A 24475-nucleotide genomic window follows, 5' to 3' on the forward strand; every position below is an offset into this window, starting at 1 on the left:
ATAGGAAACGTGTATTGTGTACAAATGACTTAATAGGTTTCGACATCAGTAATAAGAGGGACAATAGGGGAGAAACCCTTCCCGAGGGACTGAAACCATAACACACAACCATTCCATTATTCTTAGGCATACTTTTATAGCAATTGTTGGTATTTTTGCTCAAGCTTTTTCCAATTACTTGTTCCCTTTGTCACAACTGCATAGGAAATTCTCCAGGCTAAAGATAACCTTAACCAGCGCTACCACAGGAAGCGAGCCCTGTACCTGGCCCATATCGCCTACCACCTGTCAAAGAGAAAGGTATTTGGAGGCGTGACCTTCGCTTACATGAATGGCAGTCACATGAAGCCGATTCTCCTCTTACGACCAGCAGGTTAGTGTAAAAGAAACAGATTTGTTTTTCGCGGATTCAAGGTTAGCTCGCAAGCTGGAAAAGGGGGGCACTATGTGTACAGGAAATGGCCTCTGTCCGTCTTCATTGGGACCTTATTTCAAATGATTGAGTAGTCCTGGGCTATTTGACTTGGGCAGAGTGAGAGGGCGCCCTCTCTAGAAGTGTGATATGTTCCGCGCAACCTTGAGTTGAGTTGAGTGATCTGTTCTTTAATGTTGTTCTTTAATTGTAATTTAACTATGTGACAGACATGAGTGGTTGTTTTATACTGGATTTTGTTGTTTGCCCGACCTTTTCTGTATATATGTTGATTTCTCACATATAGTTTATCGATTGAATAAATTGCCTTGTTCTTGAAATCTTGCCCATATAAATAATTACTTTTAAAAGGCAAGATGCGTAAAATAAATGTCGTTTTTGGATGACGTTTAGACTAAGTATGAATTACATTCGGGGGCTCCTGGTTTTATGGTAATTACTTTTTTTTTTTTTTTTTTTTTTTTTTTTTTTTTACATTCCTGTCTGTATTTATCCAAATTTGCTGATTTTTATATGTATTTATCCATATTTATTTTGAACTTAGTGTAAAAAACTGAAGCTGCAATGGATATATTTCATAGTTTTCTTCAGCAACAGATGCTTACTTAATTTTGAATGTCCAATGGATTTTAGTCATTCACAGTAAAATACAATCATTTGAAACCATCGGTATTGTTCCACAACTTAAACAGCTGTACTGCTGGCGTTATTTAAGACTTCATTACGAAATATTTTTAATTTTTCATTTTTTGGAACTTACCTACATGTCAGTCTGCACAGCTATTGACCTAGTAACTATTGTCCAGAAGATAACCTATTATCTGTACTTATCTGTATTTAAAAAACGTATAGACGGGAAAATAGATGTTTTTTGCCTGTAATTATCTGTACAAATCAGTAAAAACGGAAACTGTGAACCTTAATTACATTATATTACATGATTGGCAAGTGATTGCTGTTTCAGTGTCCTCTGCTCAGTCTCACTTCATCACAGTTTGCACCACATGATGGTTCAGGGGGCCACATGTTTCAAAAACAGACTATTTCTTCATTAACCCTATTAATCTAGCAAGTTTTTAATGTGACGGTGAGACTTCAAGACATATCCAAGAGGTGCTTTGCTGTGAACAACAACTTTTACTTCTTCCTAGTCGATTTTCCAGAGAATTAATTTTGCTCCACCCTCAGAATGCAGCAAATGTTGATCATGCTACTGAAAGCTATGAAAGATATCATTGCTTTTAAACCATGGGTACTTGCTAGTAGCTTTTTCTTTCTCTGCAAAAAAAAAAAAAAAAATGTTTATTCGATATTCATTTATTGAGAACATTTGATTTGGAAGATGAAAGAATCTTTAGTCCTTGGCCGCCCTTTTCCCACAGTTCAGACTTCCCTGCTGGGCCCTCACAAAGTCTTCTTAAAATGTTCCTTTGCATCATGTTAGGGCATGCGTTAAATATTCTAGCCTTGCAGGCGGTTTTGAAGTTTGATCCTTAATGTCCCTCTGTAAACTTGCACTTTTCAATGAAAATCGTGACATTCTCCTTTCTCCTGAATGTACTAGGTAAGGATGAGAAGTTGGTGACAGTACGCCTCTTTGTCTGCCCCCCTCCTGGATTCTTTAAAAGCAGTCGTTTCCATCCTGGTAAAAACAATGTGAGAACAGCCTGGTTCCTGGAAAAGGGAATTGATCAGGAAGGTAGGTGTCAAAGTGGTGTGCTCTACTACAACGTCTGATCTAGGTGTTTTCTTCATTAAACTGAGTTTTGTGTGTGTGTGTGTGTGTGTGTGCACTTAAAAAGGTTACAGGGATGTTATAGTTAGGCTGTAGGAAGTTGGCTCTGTATGCACTATTTCAAAGTAAGGAATAGTATGCACAGAGTCCAAGGGTTCCCATTAGAGGTAAGATAGTGGCAAAAAGAGATAATACTAATGCTCTATTTTGTGGTAGTGTGGTCGAGCAGTAGGCTTATCAAAGGAGTAGTGTTAAGCATTTGTTGTACATACACACAGGCAATAAATGAGGAACACACCCTCAGAGACAAATCCAGCCAATAGGTTTTTGTTATAGAAAAATATATTTTCTTAGTTTATTTTAAGAACCACAGGTTCAAATTCTACATGTAATATCTCATTTGAAAGGTATTGCAGGTAAGTACTTTAGGAACTTTGAATAATCACAGTAGCATATATACTTTTTACATAAAACACAATAAGCTGTTTTAAAAGTGGACACAGTGCAATTTTCACAGTTCCTGGGGGAGGTAAAGTAATGTTAGTTTTTGCAGGTAAGTAAACCACCTACGGTGTTAAGATTGGGGTCCAAGGTAGCCCACCGTTGGGGGTTCAGAGCAACCCCAAAGTCACCACACCAGCAGCTCAGGGCCGGTCAGGTGCAGAGTTCAAAGTGGTGCCCAAAACGCATAGGCTTCAATTGAGAGAAGGGGGTGCCCCGGTTCCAGTCTGCCAGCAGGTAAGTACCTGCGTCTTCGGAGGGCAGACCAGGGGGGTTTTGTAGGGCACCGGGGGGGACACAAGTCCACACAAAAAGTACACCCTCAGCAGCTCGGGGGCGGCCGGGTGCAGTGTGCAAACTAGCGTCGGGTTTCCAATGGGAGTCAATGGGAGACCAAGGGGTCTCTTCAGCGGTGCAGGCAGCCAAGGGGGGGGGCTCCTCGGGGTAGCCACCACCTGGGCAAAGGAGAGGGCCTCCTGGGGGTTACTCCTGCACTGAAGTTCTGATCCTTCAGGTGCTGGGGGCTGCGGGTGCAGGGTCTTTTCCAGCTGTCGGGATTTTAGAGTCAGGCAGTCACGGTCAGGGGGAGCATCGGGATTCCCTCTGCAGGCGTCGCTGTGGGGGCTCAGGGGGGACAGCTTTGGTTACTCAGTCTCGTAGTCGCCGGAGGGTCCTCCCTGAGGTGTTGGTTCTCCACCAGTCGAGTCGGGGTCGCCGGGTGCAGTGTTGCAAGTCTCACGCTTCTTGCGGGGATTGCAGGGGTCTTTAAATCTGCTCCTCTGAAACAAAGTTGCAGTCTTTTTGGAGCAGGGCCGCTGTCCTCGGGAGTTTCTTGGTCCTCTTGAAGCAGGGCAGTCCTCTGAGGATTCAGAGGTCGCTGGTCCTGGAGAAAGCGTCGCTGGAGCAGGTTTCTTTAGAAGGCAGGAGACAGGCCGGTAGGACTGGGGCCAAAGCAGTTGGTGTCTTCTTTCTTCTTCTGCAGGGGTTTTCAGCTCAGCAGTCTTCTTCTTCGGTAAGTTGCAGGAATCTAAATTCTTAGGTTCAGGGAAGCCCTTAAATACTAAATTTAAGGGCGTGTTTAGGTCTGGGGGGTTAGTAGCCAATGGCTACTAGCCCTGAGGGTGGGTACACCCTCTTTGTGCCTCCTCCCAAGGGGAGGGGGTCACATTCCTATCCCTATTGGGGAAATCCTCCATCTGCAAGATGGAGGATTTCTAAAAGTTAGAATAACTTCAGCTCAGGACACCTTAGGGGCTGTCCTGACTGGCCAGTGACTCCTCCTTGTTATTCTCATTATCTCCTCCGGCCTTGCCGCCAAAAGTGGGGCCGTGACCGGAGGGGGCGGGCAACTCCACTAGCTGGAGTGCCCTGTGGTGCTGGAACAAAGGGGGTAAGCCTTTGAGGCTCACCTCCAGGTGTTACAGCTCCTGCCTGGGGGAGGTGTTAGCATCTCCCCCCTTTGCAGGCTTTGTTACAGGCCACAGAGTGACAAAGGCACTCTCCCCATGTGGCCAGCAACATGTCTCGAGTGTGGCAGGCTGCTAGAACCAGTCAGCCTACACGGGTAGTTGGATTAGGTTTCAGGGGGCAACTCTAAGGTGCCCTCTGGGGTGTATTTTACAATAAAATGTACACTGGCATCAGTGTGCGTTTATTGTGCTGAGAAGTTTGATACCAAACTTCCCAGTTTTCAGTGTAGCCATTATGGTGCTGTGGAGTCCGTGTTTGACAGACTCCCAGACCATATACTCTTATGGCTACCCTGCACTTACAATGTCTAAGGTTTGGCTTAGACACTGTAGGGGCACAGTGCTCATGCACTGGTGCCCTCACCTATGGTATAGTGCACCCTGCCTTAGGGCTGTAAGGCCTACTAGAGGGGTGACTTATCTATACTGCATAGGCAGTGTGAGGTTGGCATGGCACCCTGAGGGGAGTGCCATGTCGACTTACTTGTTTTGTTCTCACCAGCACACACAAGCTGGTAATCAGTGTGTCTGTGCTGAGTGAGGGGTCCCCAGGGTGGCATAAGATATGCTGCAGCCCTTAGAGACCTTCCCTGGCATCAGGGCCCTTGGTACCAGGGGTACCAGTTACAAGGGACTTACCTGGATGCCAGGGTGTGCCAATTATGGAATCAAAAGTACAGGTTAGGGAAAGAACACTGGTGCTGGGGCCTGGTTAGCAGGCCTCAGCACACTTTCAATTCAAAACATATCATCAGCAAAGGCAAAAAGTCAGGGGGTAACCATGCCAAGGAGGCATTTCCTTACATAGGCTCACATTTTAAATGTGTGAAACCATAGAAATTCACCAGTTATAGTTAGTTACCTCCAGTAACTATAACTCGCACTGTAAAGCAGGGGTGTGGAATTTATTAAAATATCTACTTGTCCAGGGGACAGGTTGCTTCTCAAATCTACTTGTCCTGTAAAAAGATCTACTTGTCCCTTTGGTGCCATGTAGTGTGGCGACAAATTATGGCAGCAATTAATAGCCTCTCTGATTATGCCAGGGCTACTACCATAGTAGGGCTTGAATACTTGGAGTTTCAATCCCTACTGTAGCAATGTCCTTATTTTGCCACCTTTCTGCAGATCTGCATACTGGGGCTGGAGGAAGCAGTAAGCAATAGTTCCAGGGCTGGAATACCTTTGAGTCTGCAAACCTACTAACCTGCATGTTTTAAAGATTTCTTTACCAGCTTCTCTCTAATATTTTCCCATAATAAGAAAGGTTGGACATTTACTTCTGACAATGGCAGAATTAGAACTTCTTCCAGGGTTGGGAAGAAAGTGGCTGGAGGGAAAATGAACTTGCAAATGCTCAATAGATTTTCACATGAGCACATCTACACATCGTATTTACCCACGCTAAAATACAGTTCACAAATATTTTATAGGGGTACGACATATACCATGGGTGCACTTTTGTGACTTTCTTTAAGAATTTGGGGCCACAAGTAGGTAGGTTCAGATTTGTGACCTGCAAATTGCGAGTCGCAAATCCGAATGTAGGATGGTGTCCTTGACACCATCTGTGATTCGCAAGGGCTTCGCAAATGCCCACATCATGAATAATCATGAGGTGGGTCGCAATTTGCGACCCCCTCACGAATGGTGGCCTGCTGGAGACAGCAGACCACCATGTCTGACTGCTTTTCAATAAAGCAGTTTTTTTTTTTTTTTTTTTGTAATGCAGCCAGTTTTCCTTAAAGGAAAACGAGATGCATAACAAAAACGAAAAATGAAACGTTTTCGTTTCATTTTTTCAGAGCCTGCTCTGAAAAAATGTTTACAGTGACATTCACAATGGGGAAGGGGTCCCATGGGGATCCCTTCCCTTTTGCGAAAGTGTTGGCACCCATTTGAAATGGGTGCAAACTGCGATTGGTTTGCGCCCGCGTTCGCGGTCACAAAACAATCCTACATTGCACTGCGAGTTGCAATTAGGAAGGGAACACCCCTTACTAATTGCGAGTCGCAAACCTGTTTTGTGATTCGGTAACCAGGTTACTGAATCGCAAAACTGGGTTTGTGCATCGCAATGTGCTTTTTGCACGTCGCAAACAGCGAAAGTCGCTATTTGCGACATGCAAAAAGCTACCTACATGTGGGTCTTGGTCCCTAATTAGGTCCGGTGTTAACAAAGACATTTTGTTTTTATTAAACTTCTATTTCTCTCTCTTTCGGCTGGCTTTACTGTGAGTGATCGCATTCTGCTCTTCCACAAGCAGCATATTGCCACACAAAGTAGTTTTGTTCAGTGTCAGGAACTACAGTGGCAATCAGTGACGTAACGAAACTGGAGGGTGCCTCTTTGCAAAGAACATGGAGGAGCCTCCTCTCCAGACTCACTCAGGACAGGTGCTGTGCTGACGGGCCCCCTTGAGGGCGGCTGCAGGGCCTTTGTTATGCCGCTGGTGGCAACGTGTGCTTTAAGAGTTCAAAAACTTTTTGGGGGGGTTTTGCCAATGTTTGTTACAATGTTGAGGGCCTGGTAGCTCCCACAACAATAAAGTGTTACAAAAGTCATGTCAAAACAAGACACGCATTGATGAAACTAAAAGACTTATAAAAGTATGTCAGATCAGTTGGCTTTGTTAGTGTTTGTTTATTTTCATGCTTCCCATAATCGTGTTGAAAATGGTTACACTGATTTTCCATTAGAAATATTTTTGGGAAATACTAGCATGCATCAACACATTTTACTAAATGACACTTCATTTGTATATAATCAGAGAGCATTCTGGGAGCATTATACTTAGCCTCTTAGCTAAACTTTTCAAACATGTGTGTACACGTTTTTTTTTGTTGTACTGGAACCAACGTCAGTAGTGAAGTGTGACCTTAAAACATTGATTTACAGCACTGTAAGGAAATGCCTCCTTGGCATGGTTGCCCCCTGACTTTTTGCCTTTGCTGATGCTATGTTTACAATTGAAAGTGTGCTGAGGCCTGCTAACCAGGCCCCAGCACCAGTGTTCTTTCCCTAACCTGTACTTTTGTATCCACAATTGGCAGACCCTGGCATCCAGATAAGTCCCTTGTAACTGGTACTTCTAGTACCAAGGGCCCTGATGCCAAGGAAGGTCTCTAAGGGCTGCAGCATGTCTTATGCCACCCTGGAGACCTCTCACTCAGCACAGACACACTGCTTGCCAGCTTGTGTGTGCTAGTGAGGACAAAACGAGTAAGTCGACATGGCACTCCCCTCAGGGTGCCATGCCAGCCTCTCACTGCCTATGCAGTATAGGTAAGACACCCCTCTAGCAGGCCTTACAGCCCTAAGGCAGGGTGCACTATACCATAGGTGAGGGTACCAGTGCATGAGCATGGTACCCCTACAGTGTCTAAACAAAACCTTAGACATTGTAAGTGCAGGGTAGCCATAAGAGTATATGGTCTGGGAGTCTGTCAAACACGAACTCCACAGCACCATAATGGCTACACTGAAAACTGGGAAGTTTGGTATCAAACTTCTCAGCACAATAAATGCACACTGATGCCAGTGTACATTTCATTGTAAAATACACCACAGAGGGCACCTTAGAGGTGCCCCCTGAAACTTAACCGACTATCTGTGTAGGCTGACTAGTTTTAGCAGCCTGCCACAAACCGAGACATGTTGCTGGCCCCATGGGGAGAGTGCCTTTGTCACTCTGAGGCCAGTAACAAAGCCTGCACTGGGTGGAGATGCTAACACCTCCCCCAGGCAGGAATTGTCACACCTGGCGGTGAGCCTCAAAGGCTCACCTCCTTTGTGCCAACCCAGCAGGACACTCCAGCTAGTGGAGTTGCCCGCCCCCTCCGGCCAGGCCCCACTTTTGGCGGCAAGGCCGGAGAAAATAATGAGAACAACAAGGAGGAGTCACTGGCCAGTCAGGACAGCCCCTAAGGTGTCCTGAGCTGAAGTGACTCTAACTTTTAGAAATCCTCCATCTTGCAGATGGAGGATTCCCCCAATAGGGTTAGGATTGTGACCCCCTCCCCTTGGGAGGAGGCACAAAGAGGGTGTACCCACCCTCAGGGCTAGTAGCCATTGGCTACTAACCCCCCAGACCTAAACACGCCCTTAAATTTAGTATTTAAGGGCTACCCTGAACCCTAGAAAATTAGATTCCTGCAACTACAAGAAGAAGGACTGCCCAGCTGAAAACCCCTGCAGCGGAAGACCAGAAGACGACAACTGCCTTGGCTCCAGAAACTCACCGGCCTGTCTCCTGCCTTCCAAAGATCCTGCTTCAGCGACGCCTTCCAAAGGGACCAGCGACCTCGACATCCTCTGCGGACTGCCCCTGCTTCGAAAAGACAAGAAACTCCAGAGGACAGCGGACCTGCTCCAAGAAAAGCTGCAACTTTGTTTCCAGCAACTTTAAAGAACCCTGCAAGCTCCCCGCAAGAAGCGTGAGACTTGCAACACTGCACCCGGCGACCCCGACTCGGCTGGTGGCGATCCAACACCTCAGGAGGGACCCCAGGACTACTCTGATACTGTGAGTACCAAAACCTGTCCCCCCTGAGCCCCCACAGCGCCGCCTGCAGAGGGAATCCCGAGGCTTCCCCTGACCGCGACTCTTTGAATCCTAAGTCCCGACGCCTGGGAGAGACCCTGCACCCGCAGCCCCCAGGACCTGAAGGACCGGACTTTCACTGGAGAAGTGACCCCCAGGAGTCCCTCTCCCTTGCCCAAGTGGAGGTTTCCCCGAGGAACCCCCCCCTTGCCTGCCTGCAGCGTTGAAGAGATCCCGAGATCTCTCATAGACTAACATTGCGAACCCGACGCCTGTTTCTACACTGCACCCGGCCGCCCCCGCGCTGCTGAGGGTGAAATTTCTGTGTGGACTTGTGTCCCCCCCGGTGCCCTACAAAACCCCTCTGGTCTGCCCTCCGAAGACGCGGGTACTTACCTGCCAGCAGACCGGAACCGGGGCACCCCCTTCTCTCCATTCTAGCCTATGTGTTTTGGGCACCACTTTGAACTCTGCACCTGACCGGCCCTGAGCTGCTGGTGTGGTGACTTTGGGGTTGCTCTGAACCCCCAACGGTGGGCTACCTTGGACCAAGAACTGAACCCTGTAAGTGTCCTACTTACCTGGTAAAACTAACAAAAACTTACCTCCCCCAGGAACTGTGAAAATTGCACTAAGTGTCCACTTTTAAAACAGCTATTTGTCAATAACTCGTAAAGTATACATGCAATTTTTATGATTTAAAGTTCCTAAAGTACTTACCTGCAATACCTTTCAAATGAGATATTACATGTAGAATTTGAACCTGTGGTTCTTAAAATAAACTAAGAAAAGATATTTTTCTATAACAAAACCTATTGGCTGGATTTGTCTCTGAGTGTGTGTACCTCATTTATTGTCTATGTGTATGTACAACAAATGCTTAACACTACTCCTTGGATAAGCCTACTGCTCGACCACACTACCACAAAATAGAGCATTAGTATTATCTATTTTTACCACTATTTTACCTCTAAGGGGAACCCTTGGACTCTGTGCATGCTATTCCTTACTTTGAAATAGCACATACAGAGCCAACTTCCTACAAGCACGCACCCTAATAATGAAGGCTTTCAAATAATGAACCATAAATACAAGTTCGAACAGCATTATCTTTTGGAAACACATTACCTCAACTGCAGAGAGTTCAACTCTCTGTAAACAGGCAGCCAAAGAGTTTGTGCTGCAGAGGGTTGGGCCTACTTGTCCCAAGGACAAAGTAAACATAAAAACTTGTTGCCCTTGACCCCAAACAAGATGTCCCGGGCGTTGGGGATAGGAATTCCACATCCCTGGTAAAGTTTGCTCCCCCCACCATGCACAGTTTTTCCGTCAAATACTGTACTGCAAATATTACATTGATATAATCAATGATGTTTTCAAAGATGTCATTAGTGCTGTAATTTGTGTGGTAATTAGCAGTACTTGACGAGCAGTCCATTACATTATTTGCCCCGGGGATGTGGTGGTCCCGGGGATCCCCTTGTAAAAGCAAAAAAGTGTCCCCGGGACCTGGCCTTCGCTGGACTTATATAAAGACAAGCACAGGAGCCCACACTTAAAAAAAAATAAATAATAATAATAATAATATATATATATATATATATATATATATATATATTTTAGCATGAATTCGTGACCCTGTAGCGAATTTGCAGTAAAAATTTACTAAAAATGCTTTTTAGCCCTGGTCCCTTTGGGACCACAGCACTAGAGCTAAGGGGTCAGCGTGTTCGTACTCTGGCCTCTTTTGTATTTTTTTGTTTTTGTATTTTTTTATTCTTTTTTTTCTGGGACTCTGCTTCAGCCAAGTCCCAGGATGGCTGACAATACTTCAACAGCTTTGTTGTTGAAGTGTTGTCAGCCAATCAGATCTCAGCAGGAGATCGGGAGGGGTCACAAATCTGTTGCGTCCTTAGATATACAAATTTGGATTTTCTTACATTTCTCAAAAACTACTAAATGGATTTACACCAAAGCAACAAAAAAAAGGTTCACTTCCTGGACCAGGACCTACCTTTCTGCCAAATTTGGGGTAATTCCATCCAGTATTTTTGCCGCTATCGCTGTTAAATTTTTCCTATGGAAAAATGAATGGGGGGGGGGAGTGTTTTGGGACCTCCCCTTTTTCTCGGCCTCCCCTGGACAGATCACCCCGAAACTTTCCAGACAGCAGCTCTAGTCGTCAAACGGTTCCAAAGTTATTAGCAGTACATAAAAAGCTCTTTCTATAGAAACTTGGTCCTAACTATAACTAGCTAGTAGCAACTGCCACTAGCTAATTATTATTTTTATATGTATATGTATGTGTGTGTGTGTGTATATATATATATATATATATATAATCATACAGTATTGACAATTTTTTATAGCTTCGAATTGGATTATTTATTTTGGGCACTCTCATAATGTGTTTGTTAATAGTAACAAACAAACAGTTTTCTACTTGGCATCCAGACTTTCCTGTGGTTCAAAAAAATTGATCATATAACTCCTGCGCTATGTGACCTACATTGGCTTTGTGTAAATGGCAGGATAATTTTCAAAATTTGCTGGCTAACCCATAACACCATCCGTTGAAGCCCATACAAAGCGATCCTAATGAACACTCCGTGTTGAACTCTTCCTCCTAAACTGTGGAACCTCACCCTGCTCTGCGTCTTCAGGGAGCACATACAAGCCCATCTCCTAAGGCTATAGCAAAACTAGAATCTTTCGCACAGATCTGGCCACTGTGACCGTGTTATGTGCAAACTTATTATTCTAGTTGGGTACAGATGTAGACTTATGTTTTATGTAATACACTGTATCACCTACAGGGCATTTAGAGATGCAAAATAGCCCACACGCAGGAGACAGATATACACCAAACATGAAGTGAGGGAGCGAGAGAGAATTTTGTTTTAATGACACAATTTTATTTATTTTTCCAATATCTCAACAAATACAAAATAGGGAGATACTCTTATGATTGGAGGTGACGCCCACTATGTTTATTTTGAAGTATTGGTAACAATAGATCACATAGGCAGTAGCATTGCTATGGCAGACCTAAAAATGTTCTATTTGCTATATCCCCTTTTAAAAATCCCCTGCCATCACTGTTACATATTTTTTAGAATTCCACCGTTTTCTGATGTTTACAGTTTAGTCACTTCCATACTGTTTAATCACTTCTTTATCTTCTGCTCATCATGGTTTGCCAAACAAACACTGTTGAATAGACGGGCTAGAGCAGGTAACCATAACGTTAGCTGGTTACGGTAAGCATCTGAAGGGATGCCATCTGGGCCTGCAGCCTTATGCGGCTTTTGAAGGAGGATGACTTGTTTAATCTCTTTTTCACTGAATTCCGGTATTAACTTCATTGCACGTGGAATGACGTGGGCTACTTGCGTGGAATTTGTGCTGGAAAATTCGTTAGAGACTAGTGCATTCTGGATTCCGTTTACCGATCTAAAAAGACAATTTGAAGATGCTGCGTGGGTCTTTTGAAGAGGAAATACTTTGCTTAATCTTTGATTTCTGCCTCCCAGCCCTTGAGTGAGGATGTTTGGGTTAGTGGCCATCCCTGGTTCTGTCTTGGCCACTTCCTGATACAAGGCAGTAAAGTGCTTTACCCAAAGTTGAGGGTTAATATTTAGTTCTAGGTTTTTCGGGGGGCCTTCGCATCCCCACCTGACTATCTCCCAAAACTTTTTGGGGTTCCCTGCCGTTATTGCTTGCAGTAAAGTTTTCCAAAGTTTATGTGGAAATATCTTCCTTTTGTATCTTAATAATTTTTTGTACTGTTGCCTACATCCATGAAAATGTTGCTCGTTGGAATCATTCAAGTGCCGGTTCTTCAGTGCTTGTGATAAGGTCTTTTTTAGCTTTAAACACTCTTCATCGAACCAGCCCTCCATCATTTTAGGATTGATTTGAGGATGCTTGATCTTTTCCTTTTTTGTTTGCAGTAGCAGATTATTAAAGTTATGCAGGAGGGGTATAGCGTCATTATCTGATGGGTTTAAGAACGTGCTAAGTAATGACAACCAGGTTTGGCTGGGAACATTCATATAAGGTTCATCCTCATTTGACCTTAATATGTTTTTCCTGTTTGGTCTCATAGTTATTGTTAGGCTATTTCCGTTGAATGGAGACTCCGCCTTCCCTGGGCTCGCGTCCGGATGGACTATCTCCATTAGCAGTGGGTCGTGATCACTCTCGATTCTGTCCCTTATTTCCATATCGATGACATAATGCCAGGCTTCGATGTTTATTGCCATATAGTCAATTATGCTTTGCCTTTTTCCAGTTCGAAAGGTAGATTTAAAGGTTTTGTCTGACTTTGTTCTCCCATTTAATGTGCGAAGTCCTCCTTCTATGAATGCTTCAAAGATTAATTCTCCTTTCTTGGAGTCATTACAGCGTTGGATAAGAGGCGTTGGGATATTCCAAGCATAATCTTCCTCTGCTACTTGTTCGTCCCAGAGGATAGAATGAGGTTTAGTGTTGAAGTCACCACATATCAATAAAAAGGTTTTACAAGGTTGGAGAGAGCGATTGTTCGTGTGGCCTGGTACTGGGTTCCTCCGATCCATGGTTCTTTTGTTTAGGATATGTTCTTTAAGGAGCCGCACCCCTGGCATAACTTGAGCCCGGCTGATAGGTGGGAAGTACACATTTACTATTTCGAGTGACCATTCCTCGTATTTGACTGCGAGCGTCTGGATTCCCTTGCTTTGTACGGTGTGAGTTACTGCGGAGTTCCTCAGTAATGAAGTTCTAATCCAAATACTCAGACCTCCCGAGGGTCTTCCTTTTTTTTGCTTGATTGCAGGTGAGTGGAAGGTGACGAACCCGTCTAGGTCAATAGCATGAGTAGACCAAGTTTCTTGGAAGCAGCTGATGTCTTGTTTTTTAATAAATTCAACCCAGTCTTTATCTTCCATTTTGTTTTTTAAACCTGCTATGTTCCAGCTTAGAATTTTTAATATGGGACTGATTTTATTTTTTATGTTCGAGTTATCCATTTTTTGCTACGAGCTTTTAAATGATTGCTCTTTGCAATTCTGTAACTGTGGGGGATTACCCCTACTGTTTCTAGGGGAATTAGCTACCAGGCGGAACCTCATATTACTCAAGTTTGTTCGTTCAGGGAGTTGTTGTTTGGAGCTGATTGCTCCCTGAAGTATCGAGCCAGAATTGCCTTTTGCCTCTTGCCTACGCATCATGTTTCGGTCTGTAGCTTTTTCAAGAAGTATTGTTGGATATGGTTCTATTTGCGGAGTAGCAATGGATATTCCCCAGGTCTTCATCGTGTTTGAACATTTTAAGATCTGTTCTGCTATCCAAGGTGAGGCCCAGACTTTTTCTGTTGATTCCCCGTTCTCTAATTCTTTTTTGGTATGAATCTTACTGAAAGGAGATCTTTAGTTGTTACATTCTGTAAGGCTGGCAGGGAGTTGACAAGACATAAGATGTTGGACCTGTTCAGGATGTCGTGACTTCCTCTTGAGGCGTACTCAGGCATGAACAAGATCGTGGCTTCGGGCTTTTTCGTTGTTTCAGACCGGATCACAGTGTGCCCGCCACCTTCCTGCGACAGTCTTTCTTGGAGTTGGGTGTTCTCATTTTGTCTGTCTTGAGTGGTAGCTGCACGACTAGTAGGTGTTCGATTTACCTGGCCTTTTTCCCTCCCCAGTTTCACTTCTTTGTTCCTTTGTTCTTCGTAGGGTTCCCTTTTTGGAGGCCAATTGTCCCTTTTTCCTTTGATTTCATTGGTTTCCAGGTCCAGAGCTGGGCGCGATGGTGCAAGCGAATCAGTGATCCACCCAGGCTGGTTGCTGAGATTATAATTTCCAGGGCTTCCCTGAGAACAATATTTTGCCTTTGTCCGGGGTGCGGGAACTGGAGCTGTTGTGTTGTCCACGCACATGGTTGTTCTTATACTTTGCTCGTTTCGTATATACTCTGGGGTCTCTGCCCTACTATTTTCGCCTTTGCTATTATCTTGTTCTGCCCCCTCACTAATGGAGTTCGGAGGCGGCTGGCATTTTCCGTAGTGGTCTTCTACTATGTTTGAGTAGTGTACCTGAACTAAATGTTCAGTTTTTGTAGCTGGGAGGTGCTTATCGATACAAATGCTAGGTTTGGGTGTTCCTGGGCTCCATTTGGGTTGTTCGGTGGCTGGAGGATCATTTACCTCGTTTATCCCATGATTTGTTCCAGGGTCTTTTCCGGACCACCTTTCTTTGTCTAAGTCATGCCCAGATGCTTGGTGTCCCCTGGGGCCAGTGGGTATGCGGTTTATATGGGAATGGTGAGTGCAACTTTTGTCGCACAATAATCCGGGATTTTTATTTATAAAGTTAAAGACTTTATCAGTGGGTTTCTCAAAACTCTCCGACTTAATGCTTTTATCTTTATACTGACGTTGGGCGCTCTCATCACCTGTGTTCCTGATTTCTCCTATTAGGCCTATCTGTTGTAACATGTTTAAGGCCTTTCCTGCTGGTGCTTTTTTTTTTCCTCTAGCTTTCTTCCATGTGTTTTTCCATCTGCCTGTTAGTTGAGGCCTTTTACCCGGTGGCCTTTTTTCTACTGTGTTTGGGACTTTGCTTCCAAATTCAGGACTTCCATTTGTTCTCTCCCTCTTAGGTGTCTGTTTTTTTGCATCTGGATAGTTCTCTCTTCCTGGGCCGAAGTGCCTTTCTATATTTTCTTTGTCTGCTGGCCCTTCAATTAAACTAGATTCTGTTTTTCCTAGCTCGTGAATGCACCCCTGTGTGCTTTTAAGGTTGTGTTTGCAGTCTTCGATTATGTCTTTGATTACTTTTGGGACTTCCAATAGTTTTTCCAGCAGCGGTCCACAAACTTGTCCACCCAACTTGTCCATTTTATCGGCCACTGCTTGATGCAACAGGTTTTCCCTAATTACGCCCTCTACTAGGGCCATCCTGTAATCTATAGACTGTATTGAGGATGTAAGTTGTTTGGTCAGTTCAAGTTGATCATCAAATTTTTGAGACTGGGCCATGATCGTTGCTGCGATTGAGCCCAGTGTTGCACATATAACTTTCATGATACTAAGAATTGGTTGGTCTAGTGAGAGGTCATCTCCGTTTCCACTTTGTTCGTTGGTTATCTGACCTTCTGAATTTTTACCTTCCTTTCCTCTGTGGCCTATGATTATACTACCTTCCAGGAAGTTTAGGTCTTCTGATGTTATGCTGTTTAGTTGAGGGTCTGTGTTGCCAATAACGGAGTTGTCGAGTGAGGACAGCTCCAGACTGAAAGAACTACTGTTGAGTCTGCCCAGCATTAAATTAGTTTTAACAATTTGTCTTCCGCAGTGAAGCTGTGGCGCTGGGGTTTTATGGGTCTGTTTAGATGGTGGGCAGTCTGTTTCTGGACCCATTACATTTTGGAGCGCTGTGAATTCTGCTTGGGCACATTGTGGAGAGGATGTTAGTGAAAAATTCCCGGAGTTCAATAGTCCCGTTTGGGGGTCAGGATAAGGTGAATCGTTACCTTTTCTTTGCTCTCCCGAAAAGTTGCTCCACTTTGGGGGGTTATTTAACTCCACTTCACCATCCCCAAGAGGATTACTCATTGGGCAGAATAATTGCGATAAACCAAACGGTTGCTGTTGCTGCTGAAGTGGGCGAGTATCCTGGAGCCCGGTCGCTGGTAGCTCCAGTTCACCCCCCCCCATGTTGTAGCCACCCACTCCCCCCGGTGGCTGTGATCGGAGGCCAGTGGCTTTAGGACTTTGCGTTTGCGGCTGTTCTGAGGTCAGGTTCACTTGGTTGTAATAGTTAGTGATAGTGTTTGTTTTTGGTCTAGTTTTCCTTGCTCCCGTATATCCACCCGGGCCCGGGTGCGTCGGTGTATACTTATGTCCCCTGCACAGAGGAATTAGAAGGCCCCCCACAGTTTCGCCTACAGTCTCTCCTGCACTCGGTAGGGCACCCCCTATATCGTCAGAGTCAGTATGGGCTGGCAAGCAAGGCAGTGTCACCACATCTAATGTCCCGCCTGACTCTTCTCCTGGCTTGGAATCGCTTTTGTTGGTGGGAGACCCGAATTGGACACCCTCTGCTGTGTCTGCTGTGTCTGCTGTGTCCTCACCTAGGTTTGCGAATCCCCCCTGGGATTGCTGGATGGTTCTGGGGTCCTGGTCCTGGTCCTGATCCTGGTCTAACCCAAGGCTTTGTAGACTTTTGAGCTCCTGCTCTGATCTTTGGGAATCCGCTAGGTGAGTGAGCGCCTTGTTGGCCTCCCTAGCCTTCTTTGTTTTTCCTCTTGTCCCAACCATCCTCTGGTTACCGTTCGCCACTCCCACGTACCCCTCCCCTTGGCTCCTTGGTTCCTTACTGGGTTCCTTCCTTGCTTGGTCTTTAGAAGAGACCACCAACATCAACGACAAGTCCAAGGCCAAGGCCAAAGGCCAACTAGGGCTATGGCTAGAGCTGTTGCTGTGGCTGCGGCTGGGTGAGGCTGGGTGAGGCGGGTGAGGCGACGTGGCGCGGTTGGGTACCGATGCCGGAGCTGAGGGCAGGAGCCGGGGAGGGAGGCAGGAGAGGGGTTCAACGGCCAGGATGGACTCCCTCCCCCCCACGAAGTCTGCTTACCCGGTCCCGGTCAGTCCTCACCCGGTCTGCTCTTCCGCTCAGCGTCTTTTCCAGGAGGGGCTGCAGGAGGTCACAGGGGTCCACAGGGGATGGCTCCTTCTCCTTCTCCTTCTCCTTCTCCTTCTGGCTCCCTTTGGCTCCCTTTGGCTCCCCTTGACTCTGGCTTCTGGCTTCCCGGCTCCTCCAGCGCCCAGGTTACGCCTGGTCCTGCCGGAATGCCAACCTACAGCCGGGGTGCACAGAGATCCTCTGACCCCCAAAGGCCGCGACAACGCCGTGCTCCGCGCTCCGTGCGTGAGCCGACCGGCAAGAGTTCTCCTTGGCCCCCAAAGCAGCAATAGTGGTTGTGGCAGTTGCGGCCGCGCTCGTGCTCCGCGCTGCACTCGGCGTCGTGAACCACCCGGCGCCTACGTGAATCATGGTTTGGAATTCCATTGCTCTCTATACTGTGTATAGCTTTGTAATTTTATAGCTCTCTTCTTTTTATGGTGTGGGAATTACAAAGCTCCCTCCTGCTCGATTTTAGACTTAAAAATCCTATCACTGCGTGCGGTTTAGGAATTCTAAAGCTTCCTGATGCTTGCGGTTTAGGAATTCTAATGCTTCCTGCTGCTGTGGTTTAGGAATTCTAAAGCTTCCTGCTGCTTGCGGTTTAGGAATTCTAAAGCTTCCTGCTGCTGTGGTGTAGGAATTCTAAAGCTTCCTGCTGCTTGCGGTTTAGGAATTCTAAAGCTTCCTGCTGCTTGCGGTTTAGGAATTCTAAAGCTTCCTGCTGCTGTGGTTTAGGAATTCTAAAGCTTCCTGCTGCTTGCGGTTTAGGAATTCTAAAGCTTCCTGCTGCTGTGGTTTAGGAATTCTAAAGCTTCCTGCTGCTGTGGTTTAGAAGTTCTAAACCTCCCCAGTGATTATGGTCCAGGAATTGTAAAGCTCTTTGCTGCTTATAGTTTAGGAATTATAAGGGTACCAGTTGCTAACTTATTTTTCTAATAATGCTTACCCTTAATCATGACTATCTTGGCCTCTTGCTGTTATTGAGATTCTAAATGTGTCCGATGCTGCTTACTGCTTTGTATTTATGATGTTACTTGAATCCTTGGGATTCCCAGTTTGTTAACCTTTACTTCAACCAACACCTTGTGAAGCTGGTATCACCCTGACGTTGTCTAAGTCTTTGCTAGCACAGTACCTTACTGTAAATTATTTCCCCACTTAGGAACCATTGAGCCTCCGACACCTCACTACAATAACTCGCTGCTCACTGACACGGTCTTGGAATCTCATCTGCATTTCCTGTCCAGTGCCAATAGTGACTTCCCTGGCATGAAAGATGGCATCTCCATTCTGAAAGTGTGGCTGCACCAGCGAGAATTAGACAAGGTAATGAATAATGAGTCCATGATTCTTGGCTGCCCCTAGCTTCCCCCAAATAACTGGCCTGGATTGTATAGCTTGTTGAAATAATCCAGTTTATGTTGTGATTCTAGAAAAAGTGAGTTGTTGCAGAGTTAATAAAACATGATTTGTGGTTATGTAGATGTTCCCACAAGGGCAGTTCAGCACTGTTTTATTTAATATGCTCAGATTCTAATTAATATGTGTATGGTACAGCAAGGCAATAAAATGGATGAAAAGGTGTACAGATAGAGGTAACACCTCTAAACCCCCCCCCCCTTCATTGACAACAGTTTGTATAGCAAATAAGGATATATGCATTTGTTGTTGTGACACGTTTAACTAGATTTTTTTAATAACATTTTCATTTTTGTATGTTAGTTGCCAGTGGAAAATGAACTAAACTGAAAACAGGTTGTTTATTTGTCTAAATTAAGTTTGTTCATCATGGTTCAATCCTGACTGCATTAGAATAGCACATCACAGATTCCTTTAATTCCGTTTTGGTGGGTTTTGTATGGTTTGTAGCTTTTTTTTCCCCCTGTTATGGTCAGGAACCATCAAATAACATTTTGCATTGCCACCTGTTGATGAAATAATCTTTTAGCTCTGACTGATCCGTTGATCCATCTGCAAAGGTAGTTTGCATTACTTTTCAAAAATGTGCTTATAAGATTTTAATTATGTAATGTATGGAAGAACATCCAGCAGAATTAAACAATAAATGGTTTGGTGTTCAGATGAAGCAAAGGATCAACAGCACTGGAAATGTAGCGCTCTTATTTGCCAATGTAAGGGGAGTGTAGCCTGACCCATCCTGCTTTCTGTTGGATCCGCTTTGGACTTCTTCACTAGTACTGTTCAGTTATTATGATTTTGTTTTATAGTTTTAAACTTTCAAACTTTTTTTTGCTTGACTTTAACAGGAGCTTTCCATTAACCTTCTAACCATAACCAAGTATTTAGTTGTTTGCTCGGATCTAACACTTCTGGACCAACCCTTCCCTACCTTTATCATGCTACTTACTGATCTAGATGTATCTGTTATAAAGTAGTGTGGATGTCTTTCTGAATTAATGTTGGGTCAACTCAGTGAGTGCTTTTGTGGAAGAACCTTGGAGTCGGATATGGAAGTTCATCAAGTGATAATGTTTGGCTTCTCATACATCCCATCTTTTTTCTCCCTTCTAAGGGTTTTGGCAGTTTCAATGGCTTTGTAGCATCGATGCTTGTCACCTATCTCCTTTCAAAGCACAAAATCAACAAGCTGATGAGTGGATATCAAGTCCTGAGAAACCTTCTTCAGTTCTTGGGTATGTGACGTTCCTACTGTCTGCATATTTCCTATCTAGTGATGTTTGCTTCTTATTTTCCCTGTGGTACCATTAAAGGCGAGAAGTTAGAAATGCAGATGGACATCATTAGTTCTCTTAATGGTGTTGATCACTGTTTACTGTAGGATACACTAAAATCTGTGCATGTTTTATAAACCTTATTGTGCCTCCTAGCTTGATTGTTTGCCTCATTCTCTGCACAGTTGCCTCTAGAACCAATACTAACAATTCCTGTTGATTAACTGATAAGTCTAGTAAAAATGGATCCCTTGTTCATTCCTTTGAACTGAAATACTGTGTCACTGTCTTGTTCAACAATAAGTATCTGTGGCTGGGTCTAACGCTTTTGTGAGCGCCAGTGGAGTGAAGAGCACACCACGCTACAGACCAGCTGGGGAAAATAAATATAAATCTATCTGTCTACAGACATACACGTGTATATGTTCGATGGCATGTGTAGCTGCTGATACACATGCTGTGCACTGGTCCTGCCATCTAGTGTTGGGCTCGGAGTGTTACAAGTTGTTTTTCTTCGAACAAGTCTTTTCAAGTCACGGGACCGAGTGCCTCCTCCCTTTCGGCTCCATTGCGCATGGGCGTCGACTCCATCTTAGATTGTTTTCTTTCCGCCATCGGGTTCGGACGTGTTCCTCTTCGCTCCGTATTTCGAATCGGGAAAGTTAGCTAAGTATCGAATTTTCATCGGTATTGTTCACGTTCGGTACCGGGTTAGTTTTAGTGTTTCGGCACCGACATCAAGACCGCTTCGGCAGCCCTTCGGGGCTTCCGCTGTTCATCAAGGCCTGGTCGGGCCGACCACACCCGTCGTCCAAGACTAATGGACCGGACCCCCTTCCGATTCTGTCCTAAGTGTCACGCCAAGTATCCTTAAACAGACCAGCACCGGGTCTGTAACCTGTGTTTGTCGCCCAAACACAGAGAGGATACTTGTGAAGCTTGCCGAGCGTTTCGATCGAAGAAAACCTTGAGAGATCGACGCGCAAGAAGACTACAAATGGCGTCGAAACCGAGACAAGATTTCGACGTCGAGGAGGAAGAAAGAATTTCCATCCAAGAAACGGACTCCGGTGAATCCGACGGTGAAAGACCCTCGACCGGTGCAACACACTGTGAGTAAACCTGCCCCGTCCCACACCCAGGGTCACAACAAAAAATTCAAGGCCATGGGGACGCCACCGCCAGCAGGCCATAGCTCAACCCACAGAAAAGAAGGTGACCAAACATCGGCACCGAAAAAGGCCAAAGATTTGCCGAAGACGTCTGACTCCGGTCGAGATTCCGGCACCGGAAAAATTCGGCATCGAATTGTCGAATCAGGCAAGCCTTGAAAAAGCTCCTCAGAACCGAAAAAAACAATTACATTAGGAATTTCGGTACCGAAAAAAACGGATTCGGAGCCGAAACGCTCATCATACACTGAGGAGCGTATGGCTTTCTATGCAGCTCAAAGAAAGGCATAGATTTGAGCAAGATCTGGATGTAGAACAACCTGACCAAACGCAACAAAGGTTACTAATCCAGAAGGATACAGGGAAGATACAGACCATCCCTCCTCTCAAATAAAAAAGGAAATTAGCCTTTCAAGAAACAGAATTGCAACCGAAAGCCAAAGTGATTAGAGACAAGTCACCACCACCACAGGTCTCACCACAACCATCCCCACTGCAATCACCATACCTGTCACCAGTCATGCAGTCACCCACATGTACTGGGATGACCCAAGATGTTGCGGATTCCTGGGATCTGTATGATCCACCTATATCGGACAACAGTCCAGAGTGTTATCCAACCAAACCTTCACCACCAGAGGACAGTACAGCATATACGCAAGTACTAGCCAGGGCAGCTGTGTTCCACAACGTGACAATGCACTCTGAACCAGTGGAGGATGACTTCCTTTTCAACACTCTGGCATCCACTCACGCATCCTATCAAAGCCTGCCAATGCTACCGGGCATGCTCAAGCACGCACAATAGGTCTTCCAAGAGCCTGTCAAGGGGAGAGCTGTCACGCCGAGGGTCGAAAAGAAATATAAACCACCCCCGTCAGACCCAGTGTTTATAACACAACAGCTCCCTCCGGACTCATTGGTAGTGGGGGCTGCTAGAAAAATGGCGAACTCACAATCATCAGGGGATGCCCCACCACCTGATAAAGCGAGTCGAAAGTTTGACGCAGAGGGCAAAAGAGTGGCATCACAAGCAGCCAATCAATGGCGAATTGCCTATTCGCAAGCCCTACTTGCACGCTACGACAGGGCACACTGGGACGAAATGCAAGACATCATCCAGCATTTGCCCAAGGAACACCAAAAACGTGCCCAACAAGTAGTTGAAGGGGGACAGGCCATATCGAACAATCAAATACGATCTGCATTAGACTCTGCAGATACAGCAGCACCGACTGTCAACACGGCTGTGACGATTCGAAGACATGCATGGCTGCAAAGTTCTGGTTTTAAACCAGAAATACAACAGGCGGTACTAAACATGCCGTTTAACCAACATCAGTTGTTTGGGCCGGAGGTGGATACCGTGATCGAGAATATGAAAAAAGACACAGACCCGGCCAAAGCCATGGGCGCGCTGTACTCCCCACAGTACAGAGACACTGTAAGGAAATGCCTCCTTGGCATGGTTACCCCCTGACTTTTTGCCTTTGCTGATGCTATGTTTTGAATTGAAAGTGTGCTGAGGCCTGCTAACCAGGCCCCAGCACCAGTGTTCTTTCCCTAACCTGTACTTTTGTATCCACAATTGGCACACCCTGGCATCCAGATAAGTCCCTTGTAAATGGTACCCCTGGTACCAAGGGCCCTGATGCCAAGGAAGGTCTCTAAGGGCTGCAGCATAACTTATGCCATCCTGGAGACCCCTCACTCAGCACAGACACACTGCTTGCCAGCTTGTGTGTGCTGGTGAGAACAAAACGAGTAAGTCGACATGGCACTCCCCTCAGGGTGCCATGCCAGCCTCTCACTGCCTATGCAGGTATAGATAAGTCACCCCTCTAGCCGGCCTTGCAGCCCTAAGGCAGGGTGCACTATACCATAGGTGAGGGCACCAGTGCATGAGCACTGTGCCCCTACAGTGTCTAAGCAAAACCATAGACATTGTAAGTGCAGGGTAGCCATAAGAGTATATGGTCTGGGAGTCTGTTTTACACGAACTCCACAGCACCATAATGGCTACACTGAAAACTGGGAAGTCTGGTATCAAACTTCTCAGCACAATAAATGCACACTGATACCAGTGTACATTTTATTGTAAAATACACCCCAGAGGGCACCTTAGAGGTGCCCTCTGAAACCTTAACCGACTATCTGTGTAGGCTGACTGGTTCCAGCAGCCTGCCACAACCGAGACATGTTGCTGGCCCCATGGGGAGAGTGCCTTTGTCACTCTGAGGCCAGTAACAAAGCCTGCACTGGGTGGAGATGCTAACACCTCCCCCAGGCAGGAGCTGTAACACCTGGCGGTGAGCCTCAAAGGCTCACCCCCTTTGTTCCAGCACCACAGGGCACTCCAGCTAGTGGAGTTGCCCGCCCCCTCCGGCCACGGCCCCACTTTTGGCGGCAAGGCCGGGGGAAATAATGAGAAAAACAAGGAGGTGTCACTGGCCAGTCAGGACAGCCCCTAAGGTGTCCTGAGCTGAGGTGACTCTGACTTTTAGAAATCCTCCATCTTGCAGATGGAGGAGTCCCCCAATAGAGATAGGAATGTGACCCCCTCCACTTGGGAGGAGGCACAAAGAGGGTGTACCCACCCTCAGGGCTAGTAGCCATTGGCTACTAACCCCCAGACCTAAACACGCCCTTGAATTTAGTATTTAAGGGCTCCCCTGAACCTAAGAATTTAGATTCCTGCAACTTACAAGAAGAAGAGGACTGCTGAGCTGAAAGACCCCTGCAGAGGAAGAAAAGAAGACACCAACTGCTTTGGCCCCAGACCTACCGGCCTGTCTCCTCCCTTCCAAAGAAAAGCGCTCCAGCGACGCTTTCCCAAGGACCAGCGACCTCTGGATCCTCAGAGGACTGCCCTGCTTCAAGAAAGACAAGAAACTCCAGAGGACAGCGGCACTGCTCCAAAAGAACTGCAACTTTGTTTCAAAGGAGCAGATTTAAAGACCCCTGCAAATCCCCGCAAGAAGCGTGAGACTTGCAACACTGCACCCGGCGACCCCGACTCGACTGGTGGAGAACCAACACCTCAGGGAGGACCCTCCGGCGACTCCGAGACCGTGAGTAACCAAAGTTGTCCCCCCTGAGCCCCCACAGCGATGCCTGCAGAGGGAATCCCGAGGCTCCCCCTGACCGCGACTGCCTGAGCCTAAAGTCCCGACGGCTGGAAAAGACCCTGCACCCGCAGCCCCCAGCACCTGAAGGAACGGAACTTCTGTGCAGGAGTGACCCCCAGGAGGCCCTCTCCCTT

The 24475-nt window shown here is 46.0% G+C and overlaps 1 protein-coding gene across 1 annotated transcript in view; it reads left to right on the forward strand.

Moving 5' to 3' along the window:
* NOL6 (nucleolar protein 6) overlaps positions 1–24475 on the forward strand; it is a 455500-nt gene that overhangs the window by 57516 nt on the left and 373509 nt on the right. The window contains exons 5-8 of the mRNA XM_069217421.1: positions 205–373; positions 1998–2132; positions 18511–18674; positions 19882–20002. Of these exons, the coding sequence (XP_069073522.1) occupies positions 205–373; positions 1998–2132; positions 18511–18674; positions 19882–20002 (589 nt within the window). The remainder of the gene's footprint in view (positions 1–204; positions 374–1997; positions 2133–18510; positions 18675–19881; positions 20003–24475) is intronic.

Source organism: Pleurodeles waltl, chromosome 1_1 (genome assembly GCF_031143425.1).
Source record: "Pleurodeles waltl isolate 20211129_DDA chromosome 1_1, aPleWal1.hap1.20221129, whole genome shotgun sequence".
Classification (NCBI taxonomy): Eukaryota; Metazoa; Chordata; class Amphibia; order Caudata; family Salamandridae; genus Pleurodeles; species Pleurodeles waltl.